The sequence below is a fragment of the Nuphar pumila genome, chromosome 11, assembly GCF_984573655.1.
Source record: "Nuphar pumila chromosome 11, dmNupPumi1.hap1.1, whole genome shotgun sequence".
In the NCBI taxonomy this organism is placed as follows: Eukaryota; Viridiplantae; Streptophyta; class Magnoliopsida; order Nymphaeales; family Nymphaeaceae; genus Nuphar; species Nuphar pumila.
In genome coordinates this window covers 29,011,641-29,036,692 of record NC_143259.1, presented here as the reverse complement: position 1 = coordinate 29,036,692, position 25,052 = coordinate 29,011,641, and the positions used below count along the sequence as shown (strand labels likewise).

The following is a 25,052-nucleotide window of genomic DNA, read 5'->3' as shown; positions in this document are numbered from 1 at the left end:
TTACCGATTTTGAGGTAGGTACACTGTAATTTTGTACGTGTGTATAGTGCTAGGATACATGAGCATGTTGTGGGATGATCCCCGGATGCATATCAACATATATATCAGCCTAGATTTACATAAAAGCTGATATTGTGCCATGTATGAAGGTTTTAAAATCCGAAATCTTTGTTCAAAAGTTGATTTTGATTTTTATAGAAAAAGCATGTTCTCTTCTAAAAAACATATGATTTTGGATGTTAGAATCTTGTATGTATTGTATTTCTATATTTACATCATCATTCCAGTAGAGAGCTAAAAATCCCGTAATATTTGTTGTTTTTGTTATTTGACAGAACGCGTTCAAGAAAATTACAGGTTCTAAATCAACTTCCTTGAATTTTCGTTTTCAAACCATAAGAAATTAACCTCCAAGATTTTAATTGTATGTTCTTCCATATCCAGACTAGCACACGTTAAAATCTCATCCATAGATCCTGGGTATTTTGGGAGATATGATTTTTATAAAAAATATGGTGTTTCCATAGGCTCACTATCAGGACAGGATTTCTGTGTCACGACTCATCTGAGTCTGAGATTTAGACTGAGATTACTTCAATATGTTTGAAACATCCCCATAATTTTTCAGGATTTATGGGTTTACGGTTTGGGAGAACTGAAATTATTATTCTAACTGGTTGGATTAAAATACACAACAAAATACAAGAATCAATTAAGAACTTCGTGCTTTCAACAAGAATATTAAAAAAAACTCATCCAATAATTTTTAAATCCATCAACACACATCAGATTCGTTCTGAATGATTTATGATTGATTTTTCATTTGAAAGACAGAATTTGACAAGATTGTTATGTGAACGGAAAACAATTTGTTTTACAAAAATTTTAATTCCTTATCTATAATGAGTTAAGGTCTGGGTTTTTGCCAATATGCATGTAATATGTTTAGGAACCTTCAGTAAAAATCTCAGAGCCTAAATCGTTTTGTACGATTTATGGCAGAATTTACAATAGCAGGTAAATTATGTGTTATCAGTCCTGAATTAAGAGATTGTGTGTTTGAATGCATGTGATGGTTCCAAAAGTGAACCAGATGAACATATGACATACTGATGTACAATATCTGAGCCTACTGAAGCATGGTGTTATTTTTTATAAATTCTTTTTTGAATGTAAAGATATAAATTTGGTCATGGTGTTATGATATATAGCATGATGCTTTAATGTGCAACATGATGTTATAACATGATTATAATGTTCTATAAGACATGAAAAGAATACATGCACATGTGAATGCTTATGAAAGAGCAAGTGGTTTAAAAGAACCAATATGGTGCTATAAAGTTCATAAATACGATTTGTGGCATGTTGAGCAACATGTGGTACTATTTAGGTTGTATGCTAGTGCAATATTTTGTGAAAATTTGTATTCAATGTAAAGTTTAAATTATGACATGATTCATATGAGAATGACACATATTTTGGCACGGTATCCTGTTGTGTCCGAGCTTTGGGATTGCCCAATCGGATGTTGCATGAGATAATATGCATGTTTGAGCTGAATATAGAGCTCTTGTGGCATGATTGCATGCTATGAATATTGTGGATTCAAAACCATTCTAGGTGAAAAGTATATATGAAAATTGAAGATGTAAAAATATACCCAAACAGTGTGTTAATAACTTTCTCCTTGGTTGCCCTTTGATGATGGTAGGATCTTTGGATGGCTGTCGTGGGAGACAGTGTGGTACTAAACTTCGTGGTGTTTTTTCCAAGAGCCCGATATGGTAGCTCGTGTCCTAAGCCACGATACTAGATGAATTTTCCACCATTGAGACCAAGGGATGGTGTGGTGCTTCAGCTGTTAGCATTCTTGGTATACCAAGCAGTTCTGTTTAGAGTGGTGATTTCTTAACAGTGGTCATTTAGAGTGGTGATTCTCTGACGGTGGCCATCTAGGGTGGTGATTCCCTGACGGTGGCCATAGGGTGGTGATGCCCGATGTCGCTTCGAGAAACATGTGTATACCAAGTTAAGAAAATACAAATTTTGTGTGGGTGAAAATACCCCTGGTATTGTTTTGTACTTCAGTTTTTACCTGTGACAGTACCCAAAAGGGGTTCAGGAGCAAACTTAAATTGATTGCAAGTAATATATTCATGCATGTCAAAAGTAAGTGGCAATATGAAAGATAAAAGTTACCTCATGCATTATGCATTGTGTGATTGTAAGGCTGCAAGCATATCTAAATTGATTTATGTACCTTAATATTCTTTAAGATTGAGGTTTGTTTGATTTATGCCCTTAATAATTCAAATGCTTAATCATGGATATGTGATTGTTTTGTCACATGCTGCATGAATTTAATTGTTATAGTTGCCCCTTTGATTGCTTGATGATTGTAATTTATATTGTATATGTTCTGAAATGATGTAGGATTACATGTATACTTGGTTTTGTATATACATCTATTGTTAGTGTGTTCCTATTAAGACTCGACGAGTCTGACCCCTATATCATACACATTCAGATGATGAGTGAACGAGTTGTGGCAATGGCGGGATGCTACGGGCGGTACCGAAAACCAACAATTTTAGATCTGGAATTTGTTTTGGACAATAGTCTATAATTTACTACAACAACAACAACTACGCCTTCATCCCAAAACAATTGGGGTTGGCGATATGAACCAAAAAAGAAAATCATTCTGGGTCTTCCACATGAATCCTTCTCCTCCAATCATTTCTATCCAATGCCATGTCCTCGGTGAGGTTTAAAGCATTCATATCCTTTCCTATCACCTCCATCCATGTCTTCCTAGGCCTACCCCGACCTCTTTTAACTAATATATTTTCCCATTTCTCCATCCTTCTAACTGGAGCATCATTAGGCCTTCCACAGGAATTTGTTTTGGACAATAGTCTATAATTTACTAAGACCTGATAATTTGTTTTGAAAATATTTGGGCCTTCCAGTCCAATGTTTGCAAACAATTCATTTAATTGATGAATGGTTTAAATTGGTTTATGATTTGTAAATGTTTGTTTTTATCTTGGATTCAGATTCCTAAGTTGGAACTGATTCACAATTTGGACTCGGACCCAAGTCCGTTATAGGAAATAGATCCAGTCCTAAGTTGAGTTAGAATACTTGTAACCTGCTCAAAATTCTAACTGAAACCAAAATGAATGTTTCCGTTGTATTTTTATTTCTTTTTTTTTATAAAAGGTTCTTGTCCTTTGTTGTTTCATTTGCGAACTTTGTTCTAGTGGGCTAATATACGCTCGCGCTTGCGCTCAGACGGGCCCCCTAGTACTTAGTCCGGTTAGAGCATTGTCATCGAAAAAGCCTTGTATCATTCACTACACTTAAAAAAAAATCAGGTATATTTTTTGGTTAAAATTTTGGGGTGTTACACCGACAATTTGGTCTTCTATGAGAGTTTCTAGCATTCTGTCCTACAGACATCGTAGTCAATAAGACAAAAGGCTTCAGAATGATAAAATAGACTAAAACAAAATACATCTTCATCACAAGATAGATGCAAGTAAAGTTTTCTGTTGATTACTAAACTGGACATATATTAGGCAATTATCTGAAGGCTGAAGACTACAAGTAGAAATGGATGAAGGAACCAGCAGATGAACTACTAGAGCTAGAGGCTACAGAGCATGGTGAGACAGATGGCTCAAAAGAAAAGAAACAACTTCCACAAAAGTTAATTGCGGCTTTTTGACAAAGATTAAAAGATGATGTTGGGAATGGACAAAAGGCTAATGGCTGCTTGTTGACAAAGAAAAATACAAGATGAGGGCTGGACTGGACAAAGTGAAATGGAAAGAGGAAGATGCAGGGACAATCCTTGGGTTCAGATAGCTAGTTTCACTGACCTACTTTGTCACATGGATACGACCATTTTTATGAAGTTCTCAATATGGTTAGTATATAAGCGGATACGATACAGGAACCAAAATGGAATATCCGTGTGACATAGCTAATCTATTGGTCAGATCCATGACATCTTGCAAATGGTCCTTGTCTGAAGTCATTTTAAGATGAATCACCCATTTCTGTACCAGGAAAAGAGAGACAAAAAAGAGTATCTGATCTACGTTCAATAACCAAAGAATATGACCCACATAAGAGCAAATTCAGGGACTGGAAATGAGATAATGTGCCCCAAACCATGTGCCTTGCATGGTTTCTGGGATAGTGTCAGTTCTTCAATGAAAACAGTATTCAGATATAAGACTGCAGGGAAGCAGATGAGCAGTTTAGATGCATAAAGCAAATTATAATAATTGGAAAGCATCTAGTTAATTACAAGAATTAATTATCAGCAGTTCAAAATTTTCATCAAATATGGAAAATAATTAAGAAAAGAGAGAGATATACCTGTTGACTTTGATATTCCCATCAAAGACAGCTTGCCCAGATGAATTGGCAACAATGCACTTGTGAAGTTGCCGACCATAGCCTCTTGGATGATCCAAAACCAGCCTACTATGTAAATCTTGTGTTTGATTACTTCCAGCTAGGTGAAATGAAGACAATTCTGTTATTGTGTCAGAACCAAGTTGCTCAACGTGAAGACTGTGCCTGCTTAGTTTTCCACCAGTACTTGTTTCTACAAGATGGTAGCTACTAGATGCACCCTGTGATGATGATGACAAATTAGGATCACTGCAATCAATAAAAAAATCAGAAAAAAAATACATGGTCACTAAACTCTAAGGTCCTGGTTTGCATGCTGGAAAAATATTTGGAAGAAAAAAAAGAGTAGGATAAAACTTTTATGGAAAAAAAAAAAACACTCCCTACATCCGACATTTTTTTTCTGGACAAATGGGCCAAAACTGACTAAAAAGCTCAACTTAAATGTTTTTCCCATGTTTACTAGAAACATGGGGAAATGCATGGGTCCCACTGTCTTGGAAAAACACTAACCTAGTCCCTTCGTCCTGCATTGGACAGATCCACTAATCAGTGAAATTATGTTCATGTGGGCTATTGCTTCTCCAAGAAAAAAAAAATCGTGTGGGCTATCGTTAGCTCCATGTCCTAATGTTAAGCAGAAGGCGACAAATTAGAGTTTTGCATTATTTCTAATTTACAACTCATGATTAAATATAATGTAGCTAGTGATTATTCTCTTAAAAAATAAATCTGCAACTCTCAGACATGATCAAGTGTTGGAAAAAATGGCAGGTTAGATATGTGTGTGTGTGTGTGTCATAACAAAAACATCTAACAATATATAGCCAATTATGTATTGCTAATGATTTTATATTAATTTAGGCATGAATATAGTAATTGTAATATAATAAAGCTGCATAGGATACATAAAAGCTATTGCGTTGTGCAAAAAGTAATACAAATTAGGCTAATAAGCTATTTATCCCCTCCATATTATGAAACAAAGAACAAACGAATGCAATTAAAAGAGAGCACAGCTATAATACCTGCAATTTTTTTACAATTATTAAATAAATAAATATGAATTTTCATGTCTCAAATTTGGTTTGAATTTTCATTTGAATTTTAATTAAATGTAAATTTGAATTTAAAATTTAATTGAATTTGGATTTAATTAAACATGAATTTGAATTTGAAGTTTAATTGAATTTGGATTTAATTAAATGTGAATTTGGATATGGGATTTGAATTTAGATTGGAATTTGATTTAGAAGTTAATCTGGATTTGGATTGGAATGTGGATTTAATTTAAATAAAATTGGATCTCATTTGGATTTGAATTCAATTTATAAATTAATTAGGATTTTGAATTAGAAATTTAAATTTTTTAAACAAGCAAGTAGGATCCTAAGGGTGGGACGAACCCCTATCTGGGCCCATCCTACTTGGCTAAAATCCTCTACTTTCCTAACTTCTAATTGCCTAGGATTCTACCTTAATTAAAGTCAAAAGGATTTAATTAGTTTCCTAATTTGAAAGATAGACTAATTAGTTAATGGATCTAAGAATTTATTTAAGGTAGTTTAGACCTCTAGGGTGGGACGCCCCTTAGGTGAGCCCCTCCTACATGGTTGGAAGTTCATTATGGAATGGACTCAACATGAGAAAAAAATCCAAGGAGGTGGGACAACCCCTCCTACCTTCCTTATATTAATTAAGTAATTAAAAATCAAATAATGTATATAGTTTCCTTTTTGTGTGGGAAACCAACTTGGTTGGACTTTCCTAAATAAGAGAGGAGTCCCATATGGGATTTTATGGAGTCATCACCCCCCTCACACGTTTTTGGGGAAAGTATCCACATGGGATTGGGAAACCCATGTGGAAAGGCTACAAAGGGTGACAAATTCCCCTCCCCCTTGTTAGAAAATGGTATTCTACCATTCAATCACAAGAATAGTAGAAAGGAGAGAGAAATGCTAGTGGCTGCAGAAAACCCAATTAGGGTCTGCGGTATTGGCTTCCCGTTAAGTATATGCTGGTACAATTATTAGGGAACGAAAATACCAATTACACAATAGGTTAAAATTACAATATGCCATTAATGAACATGTGATTAAATAAAACCGAGTTGGGTTTGGATCCCGAGATCCAAATCCAATCGTGAATGACGACTTCTTTTCATCCTCCCTCAAGTTGTACATAGTTTTAAACCATGAACAACTTGCCTTTTAACATCCAAAATATGTCCTTGATAAGCCCTTTTGTAAACAAGTCAGCAACTTGATCAGCAGTCCGAACGAATTCTAGTTCAATTTCCTTCTCTTCGACCTTCTGTCTTACAAAATGTTGATCAATTTCAATATGCTTGGCACGACTGTGGTAGATAGGATTAAATGACATGTTTATAGCACTTTGATTGACAAATAAGAGAATGCATTTAGATATCGATTCTCCTACTTCTGTCAACAGGTGCCTGATCCATGTTACTTCGACTGTAGCAACTGCCATTGATCTATATTCAGCTTTTATGCTCGACCTAGCTATGGCCTTTTGTTTCCTACTGCTCCAGGAGACAAGATTTAGGCCAATGAAAACACAGTATCCTGAGACTGACCTATGCTCATCCGGGTCTCCTTCCCAATCTATATATGTGTAAGTAAGAAGTTCATGCATGTGATGGCCATGCATACTCTTTCTGTATAGAAGACCATCTCCAATAGTTTCCTTCAAATATCGAAGAATGCGCTTAACAGCTTCCATATGCCCAATATGTGGTTCATGCATGAACAGAGATACCTGATTAACAAAATAAACAATATTAGGCCAAGTAAAGGTGAGATACTGAAGCATTCCTACTATCCTGCGATATCCTTGAAAAAGATGCAAAGGATCCGACCCGATCCATGTAAAGATTATGTACAAGAGGACCCGAGCCATGTACCGAGCCATGTAACCCTTTTTATTAATCGAATCTGGATACACTAGACCCGGATTCATACCTCTGTAATGTAAATATAAATGCACAGTTTTAGGTCACGATTGAAATCGTGACAGTCGCAGTTATCTTTCTCATATCTTTTCTTTCTCTCAACGCAGGTTCAAGAGAAGATTTTAACATGGTATCAGAGCCTAGATCCATCTAGGGCTTGAAGAAAAAGCCAAAAGGTGCGACAGATCAAAGGTTTGAGGATTCGTTCATCTCCCATCTTCTTTTCTTCTTCAGCTTTCTTCTTTCTCTATCTCCATCTCCAATCTCCATCTCTCGTTTCTCCCTTTTCTTCTTCCCCAGTTCTCTTTTGGTGGATTCACGTCTCACGTGAATCCCTAAGATGTTCACGAGGAGTTCACATGAATCTTGGTTCACGAAAACCATGTGCGTCAAAAGAGGAGGAAAAGCTCGTTCCACGTGAACCTCTTGTTTTACGTGAAACGTCAAGATCGAGCTATAACCCAACCTATTCTTCATTCTTTATTCAAATCTGGTTCGCCAAATCTACGTCCTGTGTATCCATTCTTTTCACTTGGACTGGATATCCAGATCTGATCATGAAGTTTAGTCAGATCTGAGATATTAAATCTGAGATTCTAAACTTCTTTTGTTGTCCAGCCTGCTGTGTGACAATTTTTTTTTATTTGATTCAATTCTCATTCCTTTTTTGTTTTATTTGTCCTTTCTCGTAACATATTCCTTCTGGCTACCACGGGTGGGATTCACATTGAAAATACAGTCTGTAAAAAATCCAATTGCTTAAATATCAAACCTTACAGAAGCTAGAAGGGAAAACTCAGTTTTTCTTCTGACAGCCTCTGGTCGCCAATCTTTGAGGTTACTCGGTCGTCAAAAAAAAAAATAGGCCGATCAGCAAACCTCTCTGGCTGCAGACTGAGCACTTCGTGAATACTCTAGTAAAAAAAATTATTTTTCTTGTTAAAATTCTTTTCTTCATAGATCTTCATTCTTCTCCATCCAATCTTTCTTCAAGTTTTCTCAATCAACTTGTTTCTGAAAAGTTAACCACCTCAAACTTCTTGATTTGGAAGAGACAAATCATCCTTTTTATAAGGAGTCAAGATCTCTTAGGTCACCTGGATGGAATCACTCCCGTCCCACTCGAATTTGTTACGAGAGAAGAAAAAGATGACAAAGGAGTAAGTTTAATTGTGTATATCAAAAATGTAGAGTACCTCAACTGGGAAAGGAAAGATCAGTCAGTGGTTGCATATATCACTTCTACCCTGTCCCAAGAGGTCCTTGTTGCAATTCCCGACAATTGTACCGCTCTGCAACTTTGGGAGAAATTGGTTCAAACATATTCACAAGTTTCGCAAGCGAGAATGGTTTTTCTCAAGAGGGAATTTCAAATGCTGAGAAAAGATTCCATGACCATCATAAAATATCTGAACAAGATGAAGACTATCACATACCAACTTGCAGTTATAGGTTGTGCGGTGAGTGACAATGATATGGTGCAACAGACTCTGAGTGGATTGGGATCCGACTACAATATGATCGTCACTTCACTATTGTGTTTGCCTGCCCTTCCTACCTTTGATGAGTTGCGAGCAAAATTGATTCAGTATGAGATGACTCTGAAAGGATTCTCTGAAGAATCTCACATTCACACAAATTCTCAAGAAGTTTTTGCCACAGGAGTGACTTATGGTAGAGGACGAGGACGAGGAGGACAAGGGCGAAGTGGACACGGAGGGCGTGGTCTGCTTCCCACTCCAAATATGTTAGCTCATGCGCAGGGATCAAGATCCATCCCTACTTGCTTCCTTTGTAACAAAAGGGGGCATATCAAGGCGAATTGTTGGCATAATCCAGAGAATAAAGGAAAGGGTCCACAGACATAAACCAAAAGGAAGTTCTCAAATACCAGAGACAGTGGAAAGTATTGACGACCTGAAAGCAAATGCAGAAACCGAGGCAGAGAGAGAAAGAGAGACGGCTGTATGAAAAAATAGAACTCGTTACTTGGATTAGGGTTAATCTCTATATTAAATAGAGATAGTCAAAAGAACGAAATTACACCTAGGTCCCTCATTAAAGATTAAAATTCAAATGACCTCTAGTTTAGAAAACTTTAAACTAAAAACCTCTTAGTCTCAACACTCCCCCTCAAGCTAGAGCATAGATATCAATCATGCTCAGCTTGTCGCAACATTTTGAGAAATTTGGTCTAGCAAGAGGCTTTGTAAACATATCTGTAACTTTATCTTCTGACTTCAGATATTTGGTAGTGATATGACCAGCTTGCACCATATCTCTTACATAGTGGCAATCAACTTCAATGTGCTTTGTTCTCTCATGAAAGACAGGATTGTTCGCTATATATGCGGCAGCCTTGTTATCAGACATCATGGTCATAAGAGAGGAAACCTTCACCTGAGGATCATGAAGAACAGTACGAACTCACATCAATTCAGCAGTTGTTTGGGCCATAGCCCGATATTTTGATTCTGCACTCGACCTAGAAACCACATTTTGTTTCTTACTTCTCCAAGAAATCAAGTTGTCTCCCAGAAACACATAGAATCCTTTGGTAGATTTTCTATCCACTACAAATCTTGCATAGTCAGCATCAGAATAGGCCACTATCTCCAGAGTTCCACTTTTCTTCAACAATAATCCCTTTCTAGGAGAAGATTTTAGGTATCCGAGAATCATTATAGCTGCATTCCAGTGTACCTCAATTAGTTTGTCGATAAACTGGCTAACTTTGTTTATTGCTAAAGCAATATCCGGTCTGGACTAGAGAGCGATAGCTTTTGCTATCAACCGGTTTTGACCCTTCTTCAAACAACTGAACTTTCTGGTCCATGGGAATATTTGTTGATTTAGCTCCTAACATTCCCGTTTCCTTTAATAAGTCAAGAACATACTTCCGTTGAGACAAAATCATCCCTTCACGGCTCCTGGCAACTTCTATACCCAGGAAATATCTAAGTGAACCAAGGTTTTTTGTAACAAAGTGTTTTTGAAGATGAGCCTTTGTGGCTTCAATATCTTTCACATTGTCTCCTGTAAGAATGATGCCATCCACATATACCACCATAACAACTATGCCTGAATTAGTTTTCTTGATAAACAGTGTATGATCTGCCGCTGACCTATTAAAGCCAAAGTGTGACATCACTTCAAACAACTTCTGAAACCATGCACGAGGACTTTGTTTCAAACCATAAATCGCCTTCCTCAATCTACAACCTTCTGACACCTCCTCAACCTCGAATCCTGGAGGTTGTTGCATGTAAACGGTCTCAGATAGATCCCCATAGAGAAATGCATTTTTCACATCTAATTGGCACAAGCTTCAACCATGCTGAAGAGCTACTGAGAGAACAAGACGAATGATACCCATCTGTGCTACAGGAGAAAAGGTTTCAAAGAAATCAATACCATATGTCTGAGTATACCCTTTTGCTACTGATTTGGCCTTGTACCTTTCAATAGAACCATCAGATTTGTACTTTATTGTATATACCCATTTACATCCAACAATGTCAGCATCTGCTGGGGAATCAACTAGATCTCATGTATGTTGAGATACTAAAGCATCCATTTCTTCTTGCATAGCCAGCTTCCAGCGGTTATCAAGCTCTGCCTGTTGATAGTTCAGAGGAATAGTTTCAGCAGATAAGGCTGAAATAAACGTTTTCATCTGATTTCCAATTCTGGCATCAGAGACAAAATGAGATATGGGATATAATGTACATTGTCGTGTCCCCTTGCGTAGAGCAATAGGCCTGTTATCATCATCATGAAGATCACTATTGTCAGTAGAACTTACCTCAGGGAAAGAAGAAGATGAAGGCACTTGCGGAGGTGGAGCTCTACGCACATATACCAATGGGGGATCATTAAATCTTGAAGAGGATGAAGTTTGGTTCGGTAATGAGGGCACAGGCTCTAAAGGAAAAGGAGGTATAGGTAATGGAAAAGACTCAGTTGGATCAACCTGCAGCGGGGAACCGGTACTAGAGTAATATGGAGTGGATTCCAAGAAAGATACATCCGCACTGACATACTCTCGGCGAGAAATAGGATCATAACATCGATATCCCTTTTGATTTTTGGGATAACCTATAAATATGCATTTTGTAGCTTGAGCAGCTAATTTATCACGGTCAGGTCCAAGTTTGTGTACAAAACAAACACATCCAAATATTTTTGAGGTGAAAGAGGAGTGGGGCATTAGGTTTTAAGATATGTAATGGAATTTGATCACCCACAGATGATGAAGGCATGCGGTTAATCAGATAACAGGCAGCGGTAATCGCATTACCCTAGTATAACGCAGGAACATTGGATTGAATCATAATGGTCCGGACAACATCAAGCAGGTGTCGATGTTTTCGCTCAGCCACCCCCATTTTGTTGAGATGAATAGGCACAGGAAGTTTGGGGTTGGATGCCATGATCTTGGTAAAATTGTAACAGAACTTTTGATTTAAACTCAAGAGCATTATCAGTGCGAACAATCTTTACAATAGATTCAAACTGAGTTTTTATTTCAAGAATTAAGAATTTGATATTACTTGGAACATCAGATTGTTCTTTTATTAAAAACACCCATGACAACTTAGAGACATCATCAACAATAACAAGATAATATTGACACTGAGTCCTAGTAGGAATCTTACTAGGACCCCATACATTTGCACGAAGAAGTTCAAAAACTTTATTACTAGACTGACTCTGACTCGAAGGAAACGAACTTCAATGATGCTTGCCCAGCTGACATGCTTCACACTGAAAGGATATAGTGGAAGGAATTTGAGGAAAGACAGACCGAAGTTTTGACAATGAAGGATGACCAAGACGACGATGCCACTGAACAGGACTGAATGAGTGTTCCACTGCAGCATGAACATTACCCACTGGATGATGTAGGTAGTAGACTCCATTCTCTTCATAGCCTCCACCAAGCTTCTTCCCTGTCAGCAAATCCTGAAAATGACAACCCATCGGATCAAATATTACTTACAGTTTTGTTCTTTTGTAAGGCAACTAACAGAGAGTAGACTTTGAGGAAAGTTTAGAGCATGAAGAACATTTTTCAACTGTAAGGAGGAGGATATAGAAATATTTCCTTGACCAACAACCGGGGAGGAACTCCCATCAGCTAATGAGACTCCTCGATGAACAGTAATATCCTTTAGATCTGAAAAAACAAGTGAATTTCCACACAAGTGTCTGGATGCACCAGAGTCAATAATCAACTTACTGTGAGTCGGATGAAGATAATTTCTTGTTGAGTAGGCAACACCAGCTACTGGAGGGGTTGAACTCAAGGGGCGAAGAGCTATCAGTTCATCATATTCAGCATGACTGAGGGTGATACTACTGTCACTTGCAGAGATATCATCCTGTACATGTGTTGCCTCGAGAGTAGTAACATTTGCTTTAGGAGCATGACTTTGATGAAGAAGAGGTTGGCCGGCCATGCTTATCCCAGCAACGATCTTCTAAATGTCCAGATTTTCCACAGAATGTACATTGAAGTTTTCCTCTGCCTCCCATACCTCATCCACGACCTCGTCCTCTGATATTCTGAATATTTCCACGCCCAAAACCAGATGAGACAATAAGAGCAGATGACTGAGTCATAGGCTGAGATTGTGGAAGAGAGATCGCAAGTCTACTCAGATGATTGGATGCATCAGCAAGAGTAGGTACATCTGATCCAGTCAACATTTGGACTTTTGCAACAGAAAATTATGAAGAGAGACCTATAAGAAACCGAGCAACCATAGTTTGTTCTTGATGATCCTTTTGCTTCGAGCAACAAAGAGGCCTGTGAGCATTGAGTCTTTCAAACGCAGCTTTGACAGAGGCATAATATTGGGCCAAGGTTTGATCTCCCTGTTGCAAATTATATATCTCCTGTTCGACTTGCAGGATACGACTCACATTAGTCTCTTGTGAGTACGTATCTCGAAGATTATCCCACATTTGTTTGGCTGTATGATAATAAATTAAACCATCTGCAATATGGGGTTCGACACTATTCATGATCCATGACATAACTATGTCATTATCTTTATCCCAAGTAACGTATTTTCCAATCTTTTCATTAGGTTCATCTTCCAACAAAATATGTTTTCTACGATGTCCAGATACCGACATCATAAAAGTTCTGGACCACCTGGCATAGTTAGTTTCATTCAACCTTACAGAGGAACCATACGAGAAGGGATTTGCAAAAGCCTTATATTCCCCAATATGTTCAATTTTGGAGTCACATTTCGAAGATTCACCCATACTGAATATGGAATCCGATTTCAGCCAAAAAAAAAATAGACTTACTCACGTGAACAGCGGATGTTATAACCCCACGTCAGGCAAGTCCACGACTACACAAGCTGTCACACCAGAAATGAAGTCTTGACAGGTGACAAATGTTTCCACACAGCAGCAGTACTAATTAAAAAAAACTTTCCACAAGCCAATACTACGATATGGCCCAAACAATAGAATCACGCAACATATGTTTCCACACAGCAGCAGTGCTAATTAAAAAAAAACTTTTCACAAGCCAATACTACGACACAGCCTGCTGCTTCCAAAAAAAATTGCTATTAACATCTGTTTTCACAGCACTCCTGCTACGATTGGAAAAAAAAAATCACGACACAGCCTGTTGCTCACGCTTGCTGATATTCATGTTCTGAAAATGAACAGCCAAATAAGATCCGAGAAGAACATCGGCTCCCAGATTCACAACCAATGACAGCATGTTATCGCTGGAAGAAAAAATTTCACTACTCAGCAGGGGAACTCGGCAACCAGATTCACGACCCACGATAACAGGCGCACGCAGAAGCATAGAAATCACGACATCCAGAAACTTTCTGGTTGGTTTTTTTTTCCAGCAACAAACAAAAACTTTTCATATCCAAATCTTAATGACACACACTCATCGTGTCAAAGATCTATCATCAGAGAAGAAAAAAAAAGAGCGACACACAAGTTTCAGTTTTATTTGATATTTTTTTTTCTGTGGTGTGTAGATCGATCATGCTCTCGAGATCTACAGCTCTGATACCATGTTGACGACCTGAAAGCAAATGCAGAAACCGAGGCAGAGAGAGAGACGGTTGTATGAAAAAATAGAACTCGTTACTTGGATTAGGGCTAATCTCTATATTAAATAGAGATAGTCAAAAGAACGAAATTACACCTAGGTCCCTCATTAAAGATTAAAATTCAAATGACCTCTAGTTTAGAAAACTTTTAACTAAAAACCTCTTAGTCTCAACAGAGAGATTAAAGATATGTTGATATCTGCCTTGTCAGATTTGAAATTGAAGCAGAGTGATGAAGGCACTTGATTTGTCGACTCAGGGGCAGCGACTCATGTGACAGGTGATGCAGGTAAGATTTCTAACCCTATTCCTTATTTTGGAAAAAGTAAGATTGTCATTGGAGATTGATCCCACCATCCTGTTTCTCATGTTGGAAAAATTGTCATTCCCATGTCATATTTCACTTACTCTTTCTGACGTTCTTCATGCTCCTAACATTAAAAAAAATATTGTCTTTGTCTCCAAACTTATTGATGATAATAATGCTTCAGTTGAATTCACTCCCTTCTTTGTGCAGGTCAAGGACCTACGCACGAGGGAAACATTCGCTGAAGGAAAGAGACGAGGCAATATGTATGTCTTTGAAGAAGCTCCATGTCATGTTGTTCGCCCTGTTCATCTGAATTTGAAGCCTTCATTAGAGTCATGTTCATCCTCTTCTGCTAATGTTTTTAGTATTTCTGAATGTAATAAGTCATTCTTATGGCATAGTCGATTAGCACATTGTGGCAGTCATTTTATTGAGAAACTTGTCTCTAATAATCTCATTCCAAAAGAAAGTCTCAATGGGGATGAGAGGAGTCACAAGTGTTCCAGTTGTCTTTCATGCAAGAGTCATGTATTGCCTTTTCATTCCATTAATAAGAGAGCTTCAAAACCTTTTGAGATAATATGTTCTGATGTATGGGGACCCGCCCCAATTGCCTCTGGATCTGGGAGCAGATACTATCTAATCTTTGTTGATAACTATTCTCGATACACTTGGATATATTTCATAAAAAATAAGTCAGAAGTCTTCTCTTTGTTTCAAAATTTTCTTTCCTTTGTCAAAAATCAATTTTCTGAGTCCATTCAATTTTTCCAATGTGATGGAGGTGGGGAAAAAGGTGCAAATGATCCAACCCGATCCATGTAAAGATTATGTACAAGAGGACCCGAGCCATGTAACCCTTTTTATTAATCGGGTCTGGATACACCAGACCCGGATCCATACCTCTGTAATGTAAATATAAATGCACAATTTTAGGTCACAGCCGCAGTTATCTTTCTCCTATCTTTTCTTTCTCTCAACGCAGGTTCAAGAGAAGATTTTAACAATCCTGTAGGGTCCTCAAACAAATCTCCATCTTGGGAACTGAATTTCTGATGAAGTACACTGGGTGTGCTTAGAGGCTTGCAATCTGTCATACCTACCCTGATAAGAACATCAATGGTATATTTATGTTGAGTAAGTGTCATGCCTTCTGTAGTCCTGTCAACTTCTACCCCAAGAAAATATCGCAGTTTACCAAGATCCTTCGTCTTGAATCTATGGTTCAGGAGTTCTTTAACCTGTTCATTAGAGTTACCTGTAATGATAATGTCATCTACATATATCAATAACAGGGTAACTATATCTTTGTATTTGAATATGAAAAAAGAATGATCAAGAAGAAACCGACTAAAGCCATATTTTTCTACTTCAAGAGAAAAATTGTCAAACCAAGATCGAGATGCCTACTTCAAACTATATATATAGCACTTTTTAACCTGCACACGTATTATTTGGAGTTCCCTTCTGCGTACCCAGTGGACTGCTTTATGTATACTTTCTCATTCAGAGTTTCACGTAGAAATGCATTTTTCACATCAAGTTGACTGAGAGTCCACTGGTGCTCAACAGCCAATGATAGTATGATTCGAATAGTGCTCATTTTCATGACCGGACTGAAGGTCTCATCGTAGTCTTTTCCTTGCCCCTGTGTGAAGCCCTTGGCAACCAGTTTAGCCTTGTATCGCTCAATAGTACCATCCGGCTTATACTTTATTTTATACACCCACTTTGAACCAACCACATTTCAATCGTATGGTTTGAGGACAATATCTCAAGTGCCACATTCATGAAGAGCTTTCTTTTCTTCATTCATAACTTTAATCCATCTCTTAGAATTTACTGCTTGATAAAATGTTATGGGTTGATCTTCCTTACCTAAAGAGGTTAAGAAGAGTTGAAAATTCATCGTAAAATTCTCATAACTAACTCACCTATCAATAGGATGTCGAGGCCGGGTAGACCTTCTATGAACAGGGGGTGAAATAGAAACAAAGGGAGAACTCATCTCCTGATTAGAGCTGAGGAGTATCTCCTTCTCACATCGAGAGTAAACAATGCCTTTATACCCTTCGAAGGCCAATAGTGGTTCAGAAATCACACTTTGTTAAGTCCTGTGTGCAGCATCAGACATGTTTCCCTCATCTCTTTGATTTGAACCGATAAAGAGATACCTCAGAAGAAGACAAAGAAACTTGATTGGATGCTCATAAGAACACGTTCTTCAAGGTTGGATCTTCTGCTCTGATACCATGTTAGAAAATGGTATTCTACCATTCAAACACAAGAACAGGAATAGAAAGGAGAGAGAGAGATGTTGGTGGCTGTAGAAAACCCAAATAGGGTATACAGTATTGGTTTCCCATTAAGTATATGCTGGTACAATTATTAGGGTACAAAAATACCCGTTACACAATAGGTTAAAATTACAATATGTCATTAATGAACATGTGCTTAAATAAAACCGAGTTGGGTCTGGATCCTGAGATCCAAACCCAATCGTGAATGATGACTTCTTTTCAACCCCCATATTTCTCTTATCTCTCTCATTGGTTCTCTCTCTCAAACCCCTTTCTCTCTACCTTCTTATTTCACACCCCTCTTAGGGAAACTTGGTCCTGGCATGGTTGTTCCTCTATTGGCAAGTTACTTAAAGTATTGGGGCTATGGGGGTAACTTAAAGTATCTTATGACATAGCTCCAAATTGATCGAGTTGAATGTCCTGTTCAAGTTAACTTTCAATATAAAAACCTTGAATCCCTTATTGTCAAGATGGTAAAGTGATTCATTAGCAAGAATTCAACATTCTGTTAAGACAAGGAAGCTCTACACAATAATTCAAGTACAAGATTTTGATGATGAACAACTGGAACAACTGAATTTCAGTTAAGGCAATGAAGAAAGATAAAAAGAATTGAAAAATTCATTTAAGAATCTGTGAAGACAAGTGTGCAAATGTAAATCTCTTTAAAAGTCTTAAATTCTTGTAAGATCCTTACTTTGATTGCATATCTTACTTGCATTTCACCAAAAAATACTTAATAAAAACTTTTCTAAAAGAACCCTTGGCGAAAATCATTTTAGAAATCTCTTTACCCACATTTTCAGGTTTATCAATCGACCAATAGACTCATCAGTCGACCAATTTTTTGCGCCAGTTTTTCAAAGCAAAACGTCAACTTTCTAATTAGTCGACTAATCGACTCTTAGTCGACCGGCCAGAATGTTCAATTTCTGAAAAATTTAGCAGGAGTTGACTGAAAGTTTTTTTCAGTCTACTGATGATTTTCATCAGTCGACTAACTTTTCTTTAGTCGACTAAGTTTCAAAAATCATAATTTAAATTTGTTCGGCTAGACAAAGTAGTCGACTGACTTTAACTGTTAGTCTGCTAATATTTGTTTTCAGTCGACTAATAACCATTTCAGTCGACTAATATAATTGTTTTCTGAAACTTTTTAAAGGTGCATCTTTTCAGTTTTTTAAACGATGTGACCGTTCAAAACTGATTATTTTGACACCCTTTCGTACCACCAACGTATGGAATTCCTTAGCTATAAATAAGAGTGTGATCTACACTCAAAATAATTGAATTGAATCGAGTTACATTGATTTGAAAGATCAAATTCTTTGTTTTTCACTTCTATTCATTCAAGTATTTGTTTTCTCACTCACTGAGTATTTTTACTCTAGTTTTTCACTCTAATTCTTTCTGAGTTAGTGAAATTGTGAGTTGAGCATTTCAGCAGCCTTAGAAGCATATTTCACTCCATTTGCATTCATAAGAAAGGCTCGTATGTTGATTGTAAGTTATTTCAATTTTTCTATAAAAGGAAAAGTTTGCTTTCAGTAGGGTTGTTGCTGAAAGTGGAACCGGTTTTGGTCTGTTTGATATTATGGTGACACAAGTGTGATAGTGAAAATCTCAAGCAGATTTTGCTTAGGGACTAGATGTAGGTCTAGAAGACCGAACCAGGATAAAATTCTTGTGTTCTTTGTGTGTGATTGCTTTGCAGTATTCAAATTCCTTCAAATTTCAAAGACGAAGATTAAAAGCACTATTCAACCCCCCCCCCTCTTGTGCTCGTTGCATCGATCTTATAGCACTTTCATTTGGTATCAGAGCAAGGTTTGCTATCTTTTGATCTTACCATCATCTAGCATGACAACATCGTCTTTTCAGCACAAAGAAGAATGCTCCTCAGTTCGTCCTCCTCTCTTTGACGGAACAAACTATAGCTATTGAAAAGTAAGAGTGACAGTATTCCTACAATCCATGGATCTTGAAATTTGGAGAGTTGTTTCGAAAAAATACCAAGCATCATCAACTGATTTCAGCCTATGGACCGATGAAGCAAAGAAGTCTCAATCACAAAGCCCTAAAGTTTTTTCCCTCTAAGATGATTTTTCAATTCTGACGCACAGAGTTGGATCCATTAAGTTTGAAGGAGAGTTCCACTCTTGATACATACTCCATGATGAAAAGAGAAAGATAAAGATGAAGAAAATGATAGCACATTTGTCATGATCTTCAATCACCACAAGAAATACTTCCAAGATCAAGAGTGTAATACCTGCGATTTTTCGACAATTATTAAATCGTTATTTGTATATTATATTGATGAAATTAAGAATTTATCTGATTTCCAATTTGAGATTGAAGTAAATGTTAAATTATGTATCTTATATATATAGAGAGAGAGATCACACACACACACACACACACACACACACACACACACATATATATATATATATATATATATATATATATATATATATATATATATATATATATATATATATATATATATATATATATATATATATATATATATATATATATATTTCTTTTGTAATACCCACTAGGGGTAAAACAGTCTTTTTACTTATTCACGCACCTATATAATTTTCTCTTTTTTTACTTTTTACTTTTCTTCCTTTTCCTTTTTCTTTTTTCTTTTTTTTTATTTCTTTTTCTTATTGGAAGGGCCCACCTTAAGGGACGTTGGAGCATCCAACGATCATATTTATGACTTTTGGAAGGGCTCCAACGTCCCTTTGGGAGCTGTCTCCTTTTGTCTATAAATAAAGGGGTTTCTCCCCTTTGTAATCCAAGCTTCTTGGAAGATATTCATGAGTGAATATATTTTTTCTCACTTTTGTGTGTAATCCAGCTGAGATGCGTATGCTGAGATGGATGTGTGGAAATACAATAAAAGATAAGATTCGGAACGAGGAGATACGTAAGAAGGTAGGCGTTGCACCCATTGAAAATAAGATGAGAGAGAATCGTTTACGGTGGTTTGGACATATTCGACGAAGGCCTAATGATGCTCCAAGTTAGAAGGATGGAGAAATGGGAAAATATATTAGTTAAAAGAGGTCGGGGTAGGCCTAGGAAGACATGGATGGAGGTGATAGGAAAGGATATGAATGCTTTGAACCTCACCGAGGACATGACATTGGATAGAAATGAATGGAGGAGAAGGATTCATGTGGAAGACCCAGAATGATTTTCTTTGTTGGTTCATATCGCCGACCCCAATTGTTTTGGGATGAAGGCGTAGTTGTTGTTGTTGTTTTGTGTGTATACCACTTTTTGTAGTTTATTGTATTATTGCCCATTAGTGGCTACTTGTTTATGTGTGTGTGCATTTACTTGGCTCGTGGAGATATCACATCCCTCTCTTAGCACTTCATTTCATGGTATCAGAGCAAGGTTGTGAAAGCTTCATTGGATTCTCTTGTTGACAAGTAATATATTTCCTCTCTCTTGCTTTCAACATTTCTACTTCAAGAATGGCCGACAAGGATTCAAAAATTGATCTCTCATTCAAATTAAATGGGACCAACTATCGTATGTGGGTGGCCGCCATGGAAAATAACCTCAAAGGTAAAAAACTTTGGGGTTATGTGTGTGGAACCATTCCGAAACCACAATTGAAACTCACTAAGTTTAAAGGCAATGAGGAGAAAGCCTTAAATGAAGAAGAAAAAGAGAAGACTATTCTTGATTTCTTCTCAAAAATGGAAGATTGGGAGAGTGAGCATGCTAAAATATTAGCATGGTTCATGAATAATGTCGAGTTAGAAATTTGTGTCAATCTTGCCAAATTCAAGAAAGCCAATGAAGCTTGCTTTTTCATGAAAGGGATGTACACGCAACGTGATCTTGCTAGATACTTTTTCTTGCAAGAAAAAATTAGAGAAACACAGCAAGGGATATGAGTATTAGGGACTATTATAGTGCTATATCCTCTTTATGGGATGAACTCGTCCTTCTTGAACCTCAATTGGATGAAAGTGCTATTTCCATGAGGCAAGAGCAAATGGAAAAAGAAAGATTTTTTCAATTTATTCATGGGCTTCGTCCCGAATTTGAGCAACTAAGAGGATCCCTCCTACATAAAGCTTTCACTCCTCTTAGTGATATTTTAGCCGACTTATGTCAAGAGAAGACTCGTTTGGCCTTAAAAAAGGATGTTGATGAGGTTCATGCCGTGTCTAGACCCGGTAACAATGTAAGACCATATAAACCTCCTCATTTTTTGAAAAACAATGGTGGAGGAAGAAAAATTATTTTTCATCATTGCAATGAATCGAGCCATATTCGACCGGATTGCCCCAAACTCAAAAAGAAAGTAGCTTCCGTTGGAGAGACTTTTCCAATCTCAAATGAAGATTCAAAGAAAGATGGAGACATTAAGGATTCAATTGCACATCTTACCGAAACTCTCCAACAATTCATAAGAATGAACTCCTCTACATCTTCCACTTTCAGTGCCGCCATCTCCTCTATTCCAGGTACGACTTCTTGGATTCTTGACTCGGGTGCCTCTTTCCATATGACTCCAAATGCATCACTTTTATCAAAACCAAGTCTTAATTTTTTTAAGTCATATGTTTCCAAGGTCGATGGAACATCTTTAGATGTTGAAGGAATTGGAAACCTTGAAAAAATTTATGGTCAAAATAAAGAATTTTTTGTTCTAAAAATACGAATTATTCCAAAACTTAATTTAAACCTTTTTTCTGTTTCCCAAATCACCAATTTTGAATATAGTGTCTCCTTTTCACCAACCCATTGCTATGTACAGGATCTCCAGTCCGAGAAGCGGATTGGGCAAGGCCATAGAAGAGGGGACCTATGTCACATGGGTGCGGGTGCGGGTGCGGGTGCGGGTGCGGCGCAATTTCAAAAAATTTGGACACAGGGACTCGGCTATATATATGTATATATATATATATGACTGTGCACACAAAACAGTCACTGTGCACACAGCACAGTCACCGTGACCTGTGACTGTCTGTGCACACGGAACAGTCACCGTGACCTGTGACTGTCTGTGCACACGGCACAGTCTGTTTATATATATATATATAAACAATTTTTTTTTAGTTTTTTACCCTAAAAATGAACGAATATAGACTCGATCAACGTTGACCGAGTCCAAAACGTGGACGGACTCGGCCCCGATACGTTGACTGAGTCTGACTCTTCGTTGACCGTGTCTGGCCCGTGTCCGAAGTCGCACCCGTGTCGGGGCGTGTCGACGCGGGTGCGTTGACCCCTTAGCCGAGTATGTGTGACATAGGAGGGGACTTATACTATATGGATTTTTTGTCATTGTCATCGAAATCTTTTTGTAATCAAATTCAATCTAAAGATATTGAGACTTGGCACAAGAGGCTTGGAGATCCTAGTATCTCCAAGTTGTATCTCTTTTCTTTTTGGAAAAAAATTGTAATACAAATACATTTACTTACAATGATTGTATATTTGGAAAAATTCATTCGCTTCCGTATTCGCAGTAGTTTTGTGTCAAAAAGACCTTTCGAACTTGTGCATTCTGATGTATGAGGACCGGCACCCATTATGTCTAAAGGAGGTTATTCTTACTATGTTGTCTTTATTGATGACTTTACTAGATACACATGGGTGTATATTATTAAAAATAAATTCGATGTCTTCTCTAATTTTAAAGAATTTTATACTCTTATTCAAAACCAATTTCAAAATAATATAGCTATATTTAGATCTGATTCAGGAGGTGAATACATGTTAAAAGATTTTCAAAATTACCTCAAACTAAATAGAATTTTGCACCAAAGATCTTGTCCAAAAATTCCGCAACAAAATGGTCTTGTGGAAAGAAAACATAGGCATTTAATTGAGACTACAAGAACTCTTCTTGTCTCTAAAAAGGTTCCCAAAAATTTTTGGGCCGAAGTTGTTCTCACCGCAACATATCTTATAAACCGTATGCCCTATTCTTGTTTGAAAAATGTTTCCCCCTTTGAAAAATTGTTTAAAATTACTCCAGATTTTAATAGACTAAGGATCTTTGGATGTAAATGCTTTATTCTTGTTCAAGGTCAAGACAAATTATCACCAAAAGCTCTTGAATGTGTCTTCATTGACTATGGTGAAAATCAAAAAGGTTATAGATGCTATAACATTCAAAATAATAAACTTTATGTTTCCCGAAATATAACCTTTCTTGAGGAACAAAATGGTTTTGAGATTCAAACATCTAAAGAAGACATTGATTACTCATTTTTATTTGACTTAGCACCTAGAACTAAGTCTCAAAGTGAAATTATTTGTGATAATTCTTGTGATGGTACTTTACATCACAATGACAATGTGCCACAACATATTGATGATTCTCAAAATGAGAATCCTAATGATATAAATGTGTATACCCGGCGGTTAGGAAATAAACATCAAACTGTGTTTGAAAGATATTCTCAAGACTTCTCTTTAGAACATGTTAAAGATAACCAACTTAGGAGATCCTCTCGTAATAGTAGACCACCACAAAAATTTGTGTCGTATGAATTCTTTTCTCCTAACCATAGAACATGTCTCATGATGATAGATTTGTATCATGAACCCTCCACATTTAAAGAAGCTAAGGACCATCCACATTGGATTGAAGCTATGAAAGTTGAGTTAGAAGCACTTAGTAAAGCCAAAACTTGGAGCATTATAAGTCAACCCTTAGGAAAAAAGGTTATTGGGTGTAGATGGGTATATAAAGTTAAAACCAAATGTAATGGAACTCTCAAAAGATATAAAGCTCGGTTGGTTGCTAAAGGCTATGCCCAAGAATATGGGATTGATTATGAAGTGTAGATTGGTACAATAGAGAACCGAGAGAGAGAAGAGAGAGAGAGAGGAAAAGTCGTTCTTCGCATTGAAATTAGGTCTAATCTCCTGTTTAAGTAGAGATTAGTCAAAAGAATAAAATTACAGTTAGGTCCCTTATTATTTATTAAATATAAGAAACAACCTTAAGCATGAATAAAACTCTAATTAGTCGACTTATCTTAACACTCCCCCTCAAGCTAGAGCATGGATATCAATCATGCTCAGCTTGCCGCAACATTTTGAGAAACTGGGTCTGGCAAGAGGCTTTGTAAAAATATCTGCAACTTGATCCTCAGAGATTACATGCTTGGTAGAGATATGTCTAGCTTGAACCATATCTCGGATGTAGTGACAGTCAACTTCAATATGTTTTGTCCTCTTATGAAATACTGAATTATTGGCTATATATGTAGTTGCCTTGTTATCACACATCATCACCATAGGAGATAAAACCTTCACTTGAAGATCAGTCAGCACTAATCGAACCCATATTAATTCAGCTGTTGTTTGGGCCATAGCTCTATATTCTGATTCAGCACTTGACCTAGCAACAACAGTTTGCTTCTTGCTTCTCCAAGAGATTAAGTTACCTCCCACAAATACATAGAATCATGTGGTAGATTTTCTATCCTCTACAGACCCAACATAATCAGCATCAGAATAAGCAACTACCTCCAGAGTGCCTCCTTTCTTGAATAACAGTCATTTTCCAAGAGAGGATTTTAAGTACCTAAGTATCATCGTTATAGCATTCTAGTGTACCTCAGTCAGTTTGTCCATGAATGGGCTAACCTTGCTTACAGCCAGAGCAATATCAGGTCTAGTCACTGTCACATATAGTAACTTTCCTACCAATGAGCGATAGCTCTTGCTATCAACAGGTTTTGACCTCTCATCAAACAAATGAACTTTGTTATCCATGGGAATATTTGTTGGTTTAGCTCCGAACATTCCTGTCTCTTTTAGTAAATCAAGAACATACTTTCGTTGTGACAAAACCACACCCTCACTACCCCTGGCTACTTCTATGCCCATAAAGTATCTAAGAGAACCAAGGTCTTTTGTAACAAAAT

At 37.1% G+C, this 25,052-nt stretch overlaps 1 protein-coding gene across 1 annotated transcript in view; it reads right to left on the bottom strand.

The window, feature by feature from the left end:
- ABCI7 (non-intrinsic ABC protein 6) overlaps window positions 1-25,052 on the bottom strand; it is a 54,502-nt gene that overhangs the window by 2,003 nt on the left and 27,447 nt on the right. Inside the window, exon 2 of the mRNA XM_089980593.1 lies at window positions 4,396-4,655. Coding sequence (XP_089836719.1) covers window positions 4,396-4,655 — 260 coding nt within the window. The remainder of the gene's footprint in view (window positions 1-4,395; window positions 4,656-25,052) is intronic.